The 15,725-nt window shown below is 44.3% G+C and overlaps 1 protein-coding gene across 4 annotated transcripts in view; it reads left to right on the top strand.

Annotated features, from left to right (window-relative positions):
- The window catches only part of LOC104590815 (cullin-4-like), an 86,467-nt gene that overhangs the window by 34,858 nt on the left and 35,884 nt on the right, over positions 1–15,725 (top strand). For all 4 annotated transcript variants that reach the window (XR_734172.3, XR_016084047.1, XM_010249568.3 and 1 more), the window contains exon 9: positions 91–144. Coding sequence is in view for 2 of the 4 variants with exons in the window: in XM_010249568.3 (XP_010247870.1) it covers positions 91–144 (54 nt within the window). In the remaining 2 variants the exon portion in view is untranslated. The remainder of the gene's footprint in view (positions 1–90; positions 145–15,725) is intronic.

The raw sequence follows: 15,725 nt of genomic DNA, 5'->3' as shown, positions 1-15,725 counted from the left end.
TGGATGAATTACCTATTTTTACTATTTTATCTGTGAGTTTTAACATATCTAATTTTAGGTCTTAACAGCAAGTTCTTTCAACTATTTCAGCTGAAGACAGAATGTGGGAGCCAGTTCACAAACAAACTTGAAGGAATGTTCAAGGTGTGTATCCATGTTTTTACTGTTGTTCTTTTTAGTTCAGTTTTCCATTTCTTTTCCTCTATTTGATACTAGAAATCTTTTTATTAAAAAGAGTCCCCATTTAATCCTCTTGCTGCATAAGATCATCACAAATGGTGGGACCTTCGGATTAGTGTTATTCTCATAAATTTGTGCATGAGTGGCAATGATATACAATGCCAAAGATTTTGTAGAACATTGATGGACCTAGTCTCCTTCTAGTCTAGAATTGCTTATATAGATTTCAAGTGGAAGAAATCGATATGTTTTTGGACTGTTTATACAAATTTATGTAATAAAATAGGGTCTCCTAGTCTGATATCTTGCTTATCCTTTCATCTGAAGTCTCACAGCTGTGACATTTATGTTCATATCCAAACTCACAGCTTGGGTCAGTGGGTGGATGGTTGGGGAGCTCACAAGAGCTCTCTCTCTCTCTCTCTGTGGGGTGATGAGCACAGAAGCTCCAAGGCTAACTAGAAGACTGCCTTGGTTGGAGAATTGGGGAGTGAGAGTTAGGAACCATGCCTCCTAAAGTGATGCAGTGAGAGCAAAACTATGGCCATTGGGAGGCAATTGCTATTTCTATTGGAAGAAAACTCTGGAAGATGTCATGCAGTCAAGGGAAGCACTCCTTAGAGAATGTTTGGTGGGCAGAATCATGGGGAGGTCTGGCAAGGTGCGAAACTGAGCTTTGGAAGAATGGTGTCCCATAGGCAGGGTGAAGGTTTAAAAAATTGGTGAGTGCACTATTTCTGTTCATCTCCTCAAAAAACGAAGCAGTTGTATATTAAATAAATCAACACAGTGGATGGGAAATAACAACCTTCTCCTAGACTGGTGGAGTGCGAATGCAGGTTATTATGTGTGAAAATTAGTATGGATTCATGTATATAGGCTCCTGTTGCTACAATGAAGCCTAGCAATCATTAGAACTATTTGGGGGTTTATAGGGGAGGGGGGGGGGGGTTCATTGGCCAGAGAGGCAGAGCTACAGCCCTCCGCAGGATAATTATTGGTAGAGCTTCTTCAGGCAAAGGAACATCTCAGGACAAACTTCTCAAAATCTATGACGGAGATGTTGATTTGTGTTGAGAGAGCTGTTTTATGTTAACTCTTGGGAGGCAGGGTAATCTAGTAATTACCAAAAGAAAATAAGGGCACTCCAGTCTTAAAATTATCATAAACAGGGGCATTATTGTAGTTGCACTTATTTTCTATTAATATATATATTAATATGCTGGGCCGACTTTTTTAGAGAGATTAGATTCTAATTTTCTCTTCTAAGAGAGGTTTGGCTGTTTTCCTCTTGACCTAATCTCTCTTTCTCTTCTCTCCCTCGTCACTCTGTCTTCCTGGTCTGAATACTAATACAGCTCTGTTGCATGGTATCAGAGCAGGGAGATTGAGGTATCTCGTTCTTTCTACTCCATCTTATTCCCTTCGAACTGCTCTAGAAGTTACTTTTGTGGTTAACTAAACCCTAGTTCTCCTGGTCAGCCTAGGGTTTTCTCACTTTCAGTTTACTAAGTGATCTGTGATGGGTCTAACAATCACAGTTGGTGGTGCAAGTGATGTGTGAAGTGAAAACCCTGTAGTGGGATCATTCCAAGAGGGAGCTGTGATGAATCTGTGTGAAGACATTAATTCAGAAGTGATTGAATGAGCAAAACAGGTGAGGTACTGAAGTGACTTGTGATTAGTAGATACTGCGAATGAAGGAGTGAAGTGATCAGCCCAGCAAAGTGATAGATACAGGTGTAAAGGTGTGCAAGAAACTTCTTAATATTCAGTTTGTGAACCTGTGATTTTCTAGAATTATTTCAGAATTGAATTGTGATTGATTTCATAATTTCTGAGTTGAGCGAAGACCCTCGTTAGGTTTTTACATCTGTTATTGTGAAAGATATGGATTCAAAACAATCTATAGTTGTTATTACCAGACTTTATGTCTGTTCAAATGACCAATATTAAGCTGAATGACAGTGGTAACTATGCAATTTGGGCTAAATCTGTAGAAGTATACCTTATGGCTAGAATGAAACTGAAGTTTATAACTGAAAAGAGTAGAAATCTGCTGGATTTAAAAAATATAAAAGAAAAGAGTGTTTTCTTGAAGAGAGAAGGAAGAGAGAAGAAGAGAAGAAGAAATCTTGAGAAGAAAGAGAGCAATAATTTGGCCGCCCTCTTCACTTGTTATTTATAATAAAAATATAAGAGGAGTACAAAGACTACTGATGGAGGTAGATTTGGCCTGACCCCTTGGCTGTGCGACACATGGAAGCAACCGGGTATGACTTGGTAGGAGCATCAGCTCGGCACAACGACATAGCCCAATCCCAAGAAGAGGCCCGAGCTCCCCAAGGAGAGGCCCCGAGCTCCCCAAAAGGAACCCACGCTTCCCAGGAGGTAGAACCCGAGCTTTCGGGGCAGTCCAAGTCACACCCCGACACCTCGGGTCAGTCCGAGCCCATCTCCTACCCAAACTCAAGACTTCACCTCGTGCACCACCCCGGCACTTCGGCTCCAGGTCGTAGGACTGAATAACCATACCTGACAAAGAAGTCCGTACTCTGAGGCGGCGCGCCTGACTGATCAGGGATTTGACAAATGACAATCGCACTTCAACGGCCACCTGCTACCGCCATCTCAGTTATTGCAGAGATGGCCCTGACAGAGAAGACAGTGGCGGTTATGCCTGCCCCCCACAGAGACGGTTACACTTGATCTGGCAGAGGCTTGGGAGTGAGTGCACCAGGGTGGTTATAAAAGGCCCTCTTCCCCCAGAGCAAAGGTAAGTGACACCTTGCGCCTTCTGGTCTCAGAATCTCTCATCCTCCTTGCCTTCTCAAGAGTACTAACTTGAGCATTCCCACCGGGTTCCTCCCCTAGGAATCTCTTGTTTCCTCCCTGTTTCAGGCATCTCTTGCTCCGTTAGAGGCAAGGTTACCGGCAGCTAGGACCGATCGGATCGTGCATCATCATTTGGCGCTGTCTGTGGGAACGCTTCAAAAAGCCTCCCCCAACCTCTAGCTCTTTTCTAAAGAAAGAAAACTTAGCATTCATGACTTCCTCCGACAGCGATAGACGTAATGCCAACCTGAATGCCGTCGGGGAACACCCTCAGCCCCCCACTGTCTGCATCGGGCAGTTCACCATCCCCCTCTCGGTGGACGGAATCCCTAGCCTGAATGTGCCACGAACAGTGGCGCCTGTGAATGTTCCCCTTCCCCCCTCTGTTGAGACAACCTTCGTTGAACCAACCATTGTCCCCCTGGCGACCAGCCAGAACCAACTTGATGATTTGATGCAATGCATGTTGGCCATGCAAGCCCAAATGCAGCAGCTTCAGCAACACCAACTCTACCAGCAGCAGGTACTACATCACGTCTCTCAGTACCACTACCAACAACAATTCCCCCAACTGCCTCAGAGCCAGCCACAACTCCCACCTCGGCACCCTGCTGTCAAGCAAGTCAAGCCCTCTCCTCAAGGCGGGCGCCTTCACCGGGGAGAAGCCTCCCAGTCTCGGAACCCCTCCAGAAGCCAAGCCTCATCCCCTGGCAGGAGGGAGAGACTAACTACCCCCGCTTCGCAGCATGCCGGCGGATCGGGGACCTTCCGGCCTATCAAGTCAGCATCACCTTGGCGCTCTCAGTTCGGGCTCCCGCTTGCGGAAAACCAGTTCGGCACCTTAGCCGCGGACTACCACCAGCAGTTCGGGCCCATTGAGCTTGGCAACACCGAAGCGAGCAGCGCCAACACCGGACCTTCCAAGCAGCAGCGGAGGCGCCGACGAGCTCGCCGAACTACCACCCGCGTCCTACCCGAGTTCAGAGGTAAAGAGGAAGCGAGCTCGGACGAGGTAAAGGTTACTCCTATTCTTTCAGTCCCTTCCCCCCTGTCATCAGAACTCCTCGCGGTCCCCATGCCCAAGGATTTCAAACTCCCCCTGCTAGACAAATATGATGGTTCCTTTGACCCGAGTGATCATGTAGATGCTTTTCAGTCCCAGATGCACCTAGCGAGGGCCAGCGAGTCCTGCATGTGTGTGGCCTTTACTACCACCTTCAGGGGAGTGGCCCGCACCTGGTATAGGAACCTGGCCCCCGGGTCGATAAGGAGCTGGACCCAGTTCGTGCAAGTCTTCACCGTGCACTTCGTCACCAGCAAGCGGTGCCCCCGAACTGAGGAGAGCCTCCTCGGTATAGTCCAGAAGGAAGGGGAGTCCATCCGGAGCTATATCAAGCGATTCAACGACGCGTATTTACAGATAGCTTAGGAGGTATGCAAGTATTCTCTCAATAGCTTCCGAGATATGCAAGTATTCATGTTTGAAAAATGAATGCCTCTGTCGGGGTGCTTCTTTAGGTATGCAAGTATTCTCTCAATAGCTTCCAAGGTGCATGCATGTATTGGTTCACAACACTGATGGCATAGGAAATATCCGGTCATGCCACACACAAATACAACAGTCAGCCCACCATTCTTTGATATCTCCCCACATCTTTTACCAACTTATCATCCACAACATTAGTTCTATGGTTTGGATTAATAGGAGTTTCGGTTGGTTTAGTTCCCAACTTCCCAGTTTCCCGTAGTAGGTCAAGAACATACTTTCTCTGAGAAAAGAAAATCCCATGCTTGGATCTTGCAACTTCAATCCTCAGGAAGTATTTGAGCTCACCATGATCTTTGATCTCAAATTCTTGTTGCAATAATTTTTTGAGAGCATTAATCTCCTCCAGATCATTTTCTGTAGCCATTATATCATCCACATATACAATCAGAATTGACACAAGAGTATCTCTCTTCACAAAGAGGGTGTGATTTGACTGGGTTTGTGTGTACCCAAAACGGATAAGTGCCCCTCTAGACATGTCAAACCAAGCCCTAGGTGATTGTTTCAAGCCATACAATGATTTTCTGAGTTTGCACGCCTTTCCTTTACCAATATTTTCATAAAAACCTGCTGGAATGCCCATATATACCTCCTGCAAATCACCGTTGAGGAATGCATTTTTAACATTGTTAGTGGTGTTAGTGAAGGGGTATTTCAGTCTTTGTACTTGTTGAGAATGCTGATGTGTACTGTTATATTAGTTCGAGTGCCTCTTACTTAAAGAAGGGCACTCAAGTCTTTTCCAATAAGTTAATAATATAATAACAGGTCTGGCCGAATCATGGGATTAACTTTTTTCCCTAATTCGAACCAGCCTTTCTCTCTTTTCTCTCTTCTCTCTTTTCTTCTTTCCTCTCCTACTTCTTGCTGTCTACTTTACTCTACAGTCAACGAACAAGACAGAATTCTATGGCAGGTCAAACTTCAACATGGTATCAGAGCTAGGTTCACCAAATCAGACTTGCTAGAATTCTGCCTTCTGCGCATTCGAATTAGGGTTTCACTTGGGGTTCTCAGTTGTGAGTTGGAGACTGGGAAAAGGGCTGAAAAGGAGTGATCGCCGTCTTCCCTAGGAGGTCTCTATGCCTCCGATTGTGTCGTTGGTGATTGGTTGCTGTGGTTTCTAAGCCCTAGTTAGGGCTGGTACGTGTGGTGCAGTGGTGCCTCAGCCCTTCGTATGGTTGGCCTTCAGGCGATGAGGTAAAGTTTTTTTTATATATTTTTTTTGTTATGGAATACATGAGAGGTGTAGTACAGTTCGCATGATGGGTTTTCAGATTGCAGTATGCTAGGGTTTATGCTAGGGTTTATTCTGGTTTGTGTGTGATTCGAATGGCAATAGTGTCTACTGAATGGTGAAGCTTCCTATAGTTGTGAATTAATGTTGGTGGTGTTACAAGTGTGGTTTTCAACTTTTGATATCGCTGAAATCAGTGTGTAGACCTCGGTGAGTAGGGGTTGTGGTGTTGTAGTTTTCAGCATTTAATACTGCTGAAATCAGTGTACAGATTTTGGTGAGTAGGGTTTGTGGTGTTGCAGTTCTCAACTGTTGAAATCAGTGTGCAGATTTCGGTGAAGTGTCTGTGTGTAGTGTGCAGTGTGTAGTGCTCCTAATTCAGTGCTCAGAATTAAGGGAGTTCGGCAATGGCAGATAACAGTGATAGTAAACTTAGTGTCATGATATCTACTGACTACCTGAATGTCCAAATGACCTCCATTAAACTGAATGGAGAGAATTATGTCCCTTGGGCCAAGTCTGTAGAGGTTTTTCTGAAGGCGAAGAAGAAAGTGAAGCATATAAGAGAGGAGAAACCCCCCGCTAATTCTCAGGAGTATGAAGACTGGGAACAGGAAGATGCACAGATCATTAAATGGTTGTGGAACAGTATGGAACCCAAAATCAGTGTGAACTTCATGTTTCTTGACACAGCCAAAGAGGTGTGGGATCATGCTAAGAAACTGTATTCAGGTCAGGATAATACCACTAGGGTATATTAATTGTATCAGGAATACTTCAATCTGCAACAGGGAAATCAGAGCCTTGAGGAGTACTATGCCAATGTGAGGAATATCCGTAATGAGTTAAATGTCTATCATCCTCTCACTTCAGATGTTAAGAGTTCAACAGCAACAGCGAGAGCAGCTTGATGTGACACAGTTTCTGGTGGGGCTGAAGTCTGAGTATGAACCAGTACGAGCCCAGATACTAGGGGGATCTGCTCTTCCATCTTTAGAGGAGGTGTTTGCTCGTCTTCGGAGAGCTTCCATTGGATCTATGGACTCTAATGTCTCCGATAAATCAGCATTTGCAGTGTCAAGAGGCCGAGGTGGCAGAAGTGGGACTCGAGGAACCCAACCTGGCAGGAGTGGTAGTGGTGGATCTACACATATCCGTGGTGGTGGTCGTACTGGAGGCAGAGATTCAGGGGGAGCTCGTGGTAGAGGACGTGGCTCGGGTCCACGGAAGTGTACTCATTGTGGTTTGGATGGACATACCATTAACTACTGCTATGACTTACATGGTCCTCCCTCGACGTGGCCAACCATGCCATGACTAGTGACACCAGTTTCAGCTCTACACAGGAGAAACGGTCATCTGACCCGATGCCTTCTACTCCCTCAGATGGTCCAGGCAAGGAGATGGTGAGTGTTCCTCGTGATGAGTATGAGAGGTTTGTTCAATCCAAGTCGCAGCAGAACACAGCTTCCTTTGCACACTCAGGTATGGCTTGTTTGGCATCCACACCCAACCCCTGGATTATTGACTCTGGAGCCTCCGATCACATGACGGGAACTCCAGGTGTGTTTTCATCTCTCACTCATTGCTCAACATCACAATCTGTTACCCTTGCTAATGGCTCCACGTCATCTATCTGTGGTGTTGGTAATGTTGACCTAGACCCTGTATCCCTATCCTCTGTTTTATATGTACCTAAGCTTCCATTTAATCTTATGTCTGTTAGTAAGCTGACCAAGTCCCTTAAGTGCTCCATCACTTTTTACCCTTCTATGTGTGTTTTTCAGGATCTCAAGACGGGGATGAAGATTGGTGGAGGGCATGAAGCCGGTGGACTGTATTATCTTGATGGTGGTGGACGAACGTCAACGGCTCTTCAGTCATCCATTTCTCCTCTCCAGTGGCACTGTAGATTTGGTCATCCTTCGCTGAAAGTGTTGCAGTCCTTAGTCCCTTCATTGAGTCAACTTTCTGTTTTAGATTGTGAGTCTTGTCAATTTGGGAAACACCATCGTGTTCCCTTTCGTTCTAGGGTCGATAACCGTGTGTCGAGTCTTTTTTCTTTAATTCATTCAGATGTTTGGGGTCCTTATAAAGTGATGTCATATAATGGATACCGATATTTTGTTATTTTTGTTGATGACAGTTCAAGAATGACGTGGCTCTATTTAATGAAAGAAAGAAGTGAATTATTTTCCATCTTCCAGAAATTTTATGCTGAGATCCGCAATCAATTTGGTGTTCACATCAAAATTTTCCGTTCTGATAATGGTTGTGAATACTTGTCTTCATCTTTTCGAGAATACTTGGACCAACATGGCATTATACACCAAACTTCATGTACCTATACTCCGCAACAAAATGGGGTTGCTGAGAGAAAGAACCGCCATCTTGTAGAAACGGCACGCTCCCTCATGCACCACATGAATGTTCCCAAAACTTTTTGGAGCGATGCAATGCTCACCTCTTGTTTCTTAATTAATCGGATGCCCACGTCTATCCTTGATGGTCGTTCTCCTTTTAGTGTCTTATTCCCCAACATGTCTCCGTTTCTGCTTTCTCCTCGGGTATTTGGGTGTGTCTGCTTCGTTCATAATTTGAGTCCCGGGACTGACAAGTTAGATGCACGTTCCGTGAAGTGTATCTTCCTTGGTTATTCCCGAACTCAGAAAGGGTACAAGTGTTATCATCCTAGTTCTCGTCGTTCCTTGGTATGCGCTGATGTTACATTCTTCGAGTCTACTCCGTTCTTCGTGGGGTCCGGTGCTGCTGCTTCCCCCACATCACCACCTCCTCTTCCTCTTCCTGTGGCTGATCCACCTCCTCTGGTTCCAGTCATGCCTACGTCCTTGCCTCCGGTGCCACCATTGGTTTACCGTCCACCCATCCGTCACGTGTATACACATCGCCCACGTGTACTGGCTGCAGCTCCTCCAGCTTCATCACCGTCGACAGATCCAGCTCCAGCTCCGACACCAGCCTCCGACCTAGATCTTCCTGTTGCCTTACGGAAAGGTAAGCGTACTTGCACCCTTCACCCTATTTCCAATTTTGTTTCACTTACCCACCTCTCCGCTTCCCATCGCCAGTTCATATTTTTGTTATCCTCCGTGGTTGTTCCTAAGGATGTCCAGGAAGCCCTTACCTCTCCAGAGTGGTGCCGTGCTATGGAAGAAGAGCTCTCTGCTTTGCATCATAATCACACTTGGGATCTCACCGCTCTTCCTCCTGGGAAGCAGGCTGTCGGTTGTAAGTGGGTGTATATTGTTAAGTACTTGCCAGATGGTCGTGTTGAGCGCCTGAAGGTGCGGCTGGTTGCCAAAGGGTACTCCCAAACCTATGGCATTGACTACACGGAGACGTTCTCCCCGGTTGCTAAGATAGGGTCAGTTCGTGTCGTCATCTCTCTTGCAGCTTTGTCTGATTGGCCTCTCCATCAGCTCAATATCAAAAATGCCTTTTTGCATGGGGATTTGCTCGAGGAGGTCTACATGGAGCAACCACCCGGGTTTGTTGCTCAGGGGGAGGATGGTAAGGTATGCAGACTTAAGAAGGCTATTTATGGACTTAAACAGTCCCCTCGAGCATGGTTTGGTAGGTTCAGTGAGGTGGTCAAGAAGTTTGGTATGAAACAGTGCCAAGTTGATCACTCTGTCTTCAGTCTTGACTCTTCGGCAGGTAAAATAATATTGGTGGTGTATGTGGATGATATCGTTGTGACTGGGAATGATAAAATGGGCATTGACAGATTGAAGGCATTCCTACAGGAACACTTTCAGACAAAGGACCTTGGCAAGTTGAAATACTTTTTGGGCATAGAGGTAGCAAGATCTAAGCATGGCATTAATTTGTGCCAGAGGAAATATGTGCTTGATTTACTGGAAGAAACAGGATTGTTGGGTACCAAACCGGCTGAGACACCTATGGAAACAAATACGAGGCTGAGCAGTGATATAGGTGAAGTGTTTGAAGAGCCTGGCAGATACCGACGACTTGTAGGCAAACTAAACTATCTAACCATTACTCGGCCAGATATTTCATTTGCGGTTAGTGTGGTGAGTCAGTTCATGCAGAAACCTTTGGTCCCACATTGGAATGCAATGCTAAGGATTGTGAGGTATCTGAAAGGAGCTCCTGGTCGTGGTTTGCTGTACAGAAGTGGTGGAAAACTGGTAGTAGAAGGATACACCGATGCTGATTGGGCAGGTTCTATGTCTGATAGACGATCTACCACAGGCTATTGCACCTTTCTGGGGGGTAACCTGGTAACATGGAAAAGTAAGAAGCAAACAGTTGTGGCAAGAAGCAGTGTAGAAGCAGAATATAGGGCCATGGCACATACTGCTTGTGAACTAGTGTGGCTGAGGAACCTTCTACAAGAGATAGGATATGACATCAGTACTCCAATGAAGCTCTATTGTGACAATCAGGCAGCGGTTCATATCTCTTCCAATCCAGTGTTTCATGAAAGAACCAAGCACATCGAAGTTGACTGTCATTTTGTGAGAGAGAAGGTGCTGAATGGGGTGATAGAAACTGCATATGTTAGTACGGGAAACCAGTGGGCAGACTTGTTTACAAAAGGCTTGAGCCGGGGGAGAGTGGACTACATATGTAACAAGCTGGGATTATATGATATATACTCACCAGCTTGAGGGGGAGTGTTAGTGGTGTTAGTGAAGGGGTATTTCAGTCTTTGTACTTGTTGAGAATGCTGATGTGTACTGTTATATTAGTTCGAGTGCCTCTTACTTAAAGAAGGGCACTCAAGTCTTTTCCAATAAGTTAATAATATAATAACAGGTCTGGCCGAATCAAGGGATTAACTTTTTTCCCTAATTCGAACCAGCCTTTCTCTCTTTTCTCTCTTCTCTCTTTTCTTCTTTCCTTTCCTACTTCTTGCTGTCTACTTTACTCTACAGTCAACGAACAAGACAAAATTCTATGGCAGGTCAAACTTCAACAAACATCAAGCTGAAACAGAGGCCATGAATAGGTTGTTGCTAGAGACAACATAATACGAAGTGAATTCATCTTAGCTACTCGTGCGAAGGTTTCCAGATAATTAATGCCATAGGTCTGAGTATACCCTTTTGCTACCAACCTTGCCTTGTATCTCTATCCTACCATCGACCCTGTACTTCACAGTGAACACCCATCTACATCTGATTGTCTCCTTGTCTGGAGGAAGATCAACTATCTCCCAAGTTTGGTTCTTAACCAAGGCTTCCATCTCTTCTTGCATGGCTGTTTTCCACTCAGGTTTGGGAAGAGCCTCAGTAACATTCCTGGGTATAGACACAGAATCCAGGGAAGAAAGGAAAGCTCGGTAGGAGGGTGATATGATAAGGTACTATAGAAAAGATGGTGTGAAATGCAATGGGCTATACACTCTCTTACCTTTGCGAAGTGCAATGTGAAGATCAAGGTCAGTGGGATTAGCTGCAACAATAGTGTTAGGTACAAGCAAGGTTTAAAATGTCGATGTTGGAAATGTCCTTTACCAAAATATAGGACATATGTCGGAAATGTCGAGGGGATATATTGTAAAAATTAGAGACATTGTGGAAATATTATGAAATATGTGGAAATATGCAATGAAATTTTGTAAAATGATAAAAAAAAGCATTAATACATATTTCTAGACTATTATCTTATTCCCAACCATTATATAAAGCTAAGAAACTAAGATCAATAACAAATTAGTAAATGACAATTTACTGATTTATTATGCGTTTTGATGTTTTTACAAGGTTATCTGATATTTTCTTTTGTTATTTTTAATTCTGATTTATTATAAGTTCTAATATATTTATTTCACACTAGTAAATAGAAATACACTTATTCTGATTTTTTAAATATTAAAGTTATAATACATTATGTTTTATTATAAATTTAAGATGACACAGTGTGAGGTGAAACAGGATTAGTAGGACGACTATTGAGCAAGAACTGAATTCTTCAGCAAGAATGGGGTAGAGGGCTGGTGAGCACGACTTCAAATTGCCTCTTCTGCCAAGAAGCAATATCAAGAACAATTCTTGATCACTCCCACAAGTGGAGATTGTTGGTTCGGCTGATATGTTGTTATTCTCTTGTCTGGGCTGGGTATTAGAGTCTCTAGTTAATGGGCCTTAGTAAATGGGCCTAATTGTATCTTGTGTTTTATTAGACTGGGTGTCCCATCACTAATCAAGGGCATCTTGGTCCTTTCATGTAAATTATGTATTGCTCTTATATTAGTGAACAGTGCCGGCTGATGAACAGTGCCCATTCGAACACATCAGACTCTCCTCTCTTCTTCTTCCTCTTCTTCTTCTTCTCAGCTCTCTCAACAGGTTTAGTTCGGCAAACATGGTATCAGAGCTCTAGGTCTGGTCGTAGAACACCTCTCTCGCCTGGTTACAGCAGCTGTCTCGCACTTCTCTCTCTATCTTGGTACTGCAAAGAAACCCTAGGTCTGGTCGTAGGACACAGCAGAACCTATACCTAGGGTTTCCCTTGGTTGTAGGGCCCAAGGGGAGTTAGTCCCAGTAGCTGATGCCCTAAGAGATACATAGAGCAAGGTGTAGCCATTCGGCTAAGTGAGATCTGTGTAAAACAGATCTAGAAGAGAGGACTGATTTCAGCAGTCCTAGAGCAGTTCGTGGGTGAAGGTTAACCTGCGATAGCAGTGATTGGTGTGTGGTAGAAGTCACAACCGCTAGGTCAGGGTTGCGGCAACAGTGGCCAAACACAACAGAGTTTTTTTTTGGCTCGACACTTCAACTGTAAGTGGAAGCTTGCGACTGCAGTGAATGGAGCAGTACAGCAGAGTGGGAAGGGTATTACAGCCCTAAAATAGACCCTCAGGTCTGAGATATCAGTGCTGCAAGGTCCGGAAGTCTGAAGAGGTTTCACATAACCTGTGTGACAGTTTTGGTACTCTTGCAAGTCAGAGAAGATGTCTTCCATATATGGGGAAGTTTCTTCTAGAGATATTAGGACTAGTGGGAGGTCTCCTAATCTGGAGAACCCTAATTTGCATAGCCTACAGATAACAAGTGTGTTACTTGATGAATACAACTTTAGGGAATGGTCTGTTTCGGTCATGCTCTTTATCACATCCCGAGATCCTATAGGCTATTTGGACGGGCAGAAGAAAGAACCCGAAATAGGGAGTGCTGAATATGCTGTTTGGAGAAGAGAGAATGCTACAGTCATGTCCTGGCTGCTTGCTTCAATGACTCCCAGGGTAGCTAGGACGGTTCAACACTTCTCCACAGCTGCCAAGATATGGGAGAAGGTGTCTAAGACCTATGGGCAAAAAAAGAATAATGCCCGAATCTATAGACTGAATCAAGATATTGCTGCCCTGAAGCAGGGAGACATGAGTGTTGCTACATACTTTGCTACATTAGAAGGATTGTGGGAAGAGCTGGATCACCACCTCATCATAGACTGGGAGAATGCCAGAGATAAGGAGAAACATGACAAACAAGTTGAAGAGGGTAGAGCATTCAAATTTTTGGCTGGCCTAGATCCGGTATATTAGAACATAAGGTCCCAAATTCTGGGAAGAGATGAGATGCCTGATCTACATCATGTCTACTATCTTGTGAGTAATGAAGAGGTGAGAAGAAAGGAGATGCAAGTTGATGCCCAGACTAAACTAGTAGAGCAGTCTATAGAACATTCATCTCTCATTTCTACAAGCCAAAGGGGGAACAAGTTCTCTGACAAGAGACACCTGAGGTGTACTCACTGTGGGGGAGAAAAACATGTGAAAGAGAACTGTTGGGTTCTCTACCTTCATTTGAAACCAGCAGCATTGAGGAAAGAGAAGAAGCACCAGAAGGGCCATTCGACAAGTGGGAACCTAGCAGCAAGTCACAGCGATGGAGGTTCCAAACACTCATCCACAGTTGCTTCCTCTTCTTCGGGACAGACTACCAGTTCTCAAGGACATGGGCCTATGGATTTCACAGCTGATGAGGTAGAGGTACTTAGCCGGGCACTGGCCCACCTAAGGACATTTTCTCTTGCTTCCACCTCCCTTGCCAGATCAGGTATTGTTTTAGCCTTTAGTGCAACTAGTTCCATTGATCCAGCCTCCTGGATTATTGATTTCGGTGCTACTGACCACATGACTCACATGTCTTCCTTATTCTCTTCCTATCATTTAATGTCTGGTCAAGACAAGATGAAGGTTGCTGATGGTTCCCTCTCTACCATATCTGGGAAAGGAGTGGTTGACCTAAGCAAGGATATCTCCCTCAAATCTGTCTTACATGTTCCCAATCTCTCTTCAAATCTTTTATCTGTTTCAAAACTTACCAAGAACTTGAATTGTAGCATAACCTTTTTTCCTACCCATTGTGTTTTTCAGGACAGTTTGACGAAGAGAACGATTGGGAGCGGTCATGAGCGTGGAGGTCTCTACTACCTGGATGCAGACATCAGTTCAGCCCTTCAAACATCTACTACTAGTGGTCAATCTAATGTGGAGTCATTATCTAAGCTGCACCTGTGGCATGCTAGACTAGGTCATTTACAGTTCTCGTCATTGGAAATGTTTCCGGAATTGTTTCAAGGTGTGTCAAGTCAAAAGTTAGTCTGTGAAGTCTGTCAATTATCAAAACAATGTAGAACTGTGTACTCAACTTCTAGTAATGAAATTCAAACACCTTTTGACTTAGTGCATTCTGATGTTTGGGGTCCTTCTCCCATTGTTTCTGTGGATGGCTATCGATACTTTATCAGTTTTATTGACCACTATTCTCGATGCACATGGATCTACTTATTAAAGACACGAGATGAAGTGCCGCGGGTAACCATGGCATTTTGCAAAATGATTGAAACACAATTTGGCAAGAAAATCAAGAAATTTAGGTCAGATAATGCTGCTGAATATTTCGAAAAATCCTTAGACTTGTTTATGGAGGATGCAGGAATGATTCACCAGTCATCTTGTGCTAGTACCCCTCAACAGAATGGGGTTGTTGAGCGCAAAAATAGACACTTATTGGAGACTGCACGAGCTTTATTATTTCAGCATAAGGTTCCAAAAGGCTATTGGTCTCAGGCAATCCTCACTGCATCATATCTGATAAACCGAATGCCATCTAAGGTCTTGGGAATGAAGACTCCATTTTCAGTTCTTTGCCCTCATCTCCCTGTTTTTTCTCTTCCACCGAAGGTCTTTGGGTGTGTATGTTTCATACATGTCAAGGATCCAAAGAAGACAAAACTAGATCCTCGAGCTACAAAGGGAATTTTCTTGGGTTATTCTCCTACTCAGAAGGGATACGAGTGTTATGATCCAGTCACCAAGAAAAGATGTCACAAAAGATGTGGTGTTCTTTGAGTCTCAATCCTACTTTCAATCTTCCTCGGATCCTCTTCAAGGGGAGACTAGTAGGATGGAAGAGGACCCTCCGGTTGATTCTTCTATTCCCCATTTCTTTGTGCCTCTCTCTGCCTCTGATCTTCCATCTTCTCCTCTTGATCCTCCTAGTTGTGGTATCCCAGGTGAATCTAGTGAGGCTCCCATTGGCCCGACTACTACTAGTGATGTGGAAAATGTTATTAAAGGCTCCAACAGGCAGCAAAAAGATATTAGAGTTACCTACAATAGAAGGAAGAAGAGCCCTCCAACTCATGACAGCAACCAATTGGACTCGGATCAACCTGTCTCAGTAACTCAAGGTAATCCTATCAATTCCTCTGACTTGGATCTTCCAATTGCACTTCGTAAATCTACTCGTTCTTGTACTATCAGATACCCTATTGCGGATTTTGTGTCTTACTCACACTTGTCCCCTAGTTATTGTTCTTTTGTGTCTGGTCGGGTTAGACAGAGATAAAGATGTTTCCCAACCAGCCTTTGGTACATAGCCTTGCCCTTAAGGAGTTCTCCACTTTCTGCACTTATCTTATGGTTAG

This window comes from Nelumbo nucifera, chromosome 3, assembly GCF_055504915.1.
Source record: "Nelumbo nucifera cultivar China Antique chromosome 3, China Antique-T2T, whole genome shotgun sequence".
NCBI lineage: Eukaryota > Viridiplantae > Streptophyta > Magnoliopsida > Proteales > Nelumbonaceae > Nelumbo > Nelumbo nucifera.
The sequence above is the reverse complement of the archived record's forward strand: the minus strand, read 5'-3'. Positions and strand labels throughout refer to the sequence as shown.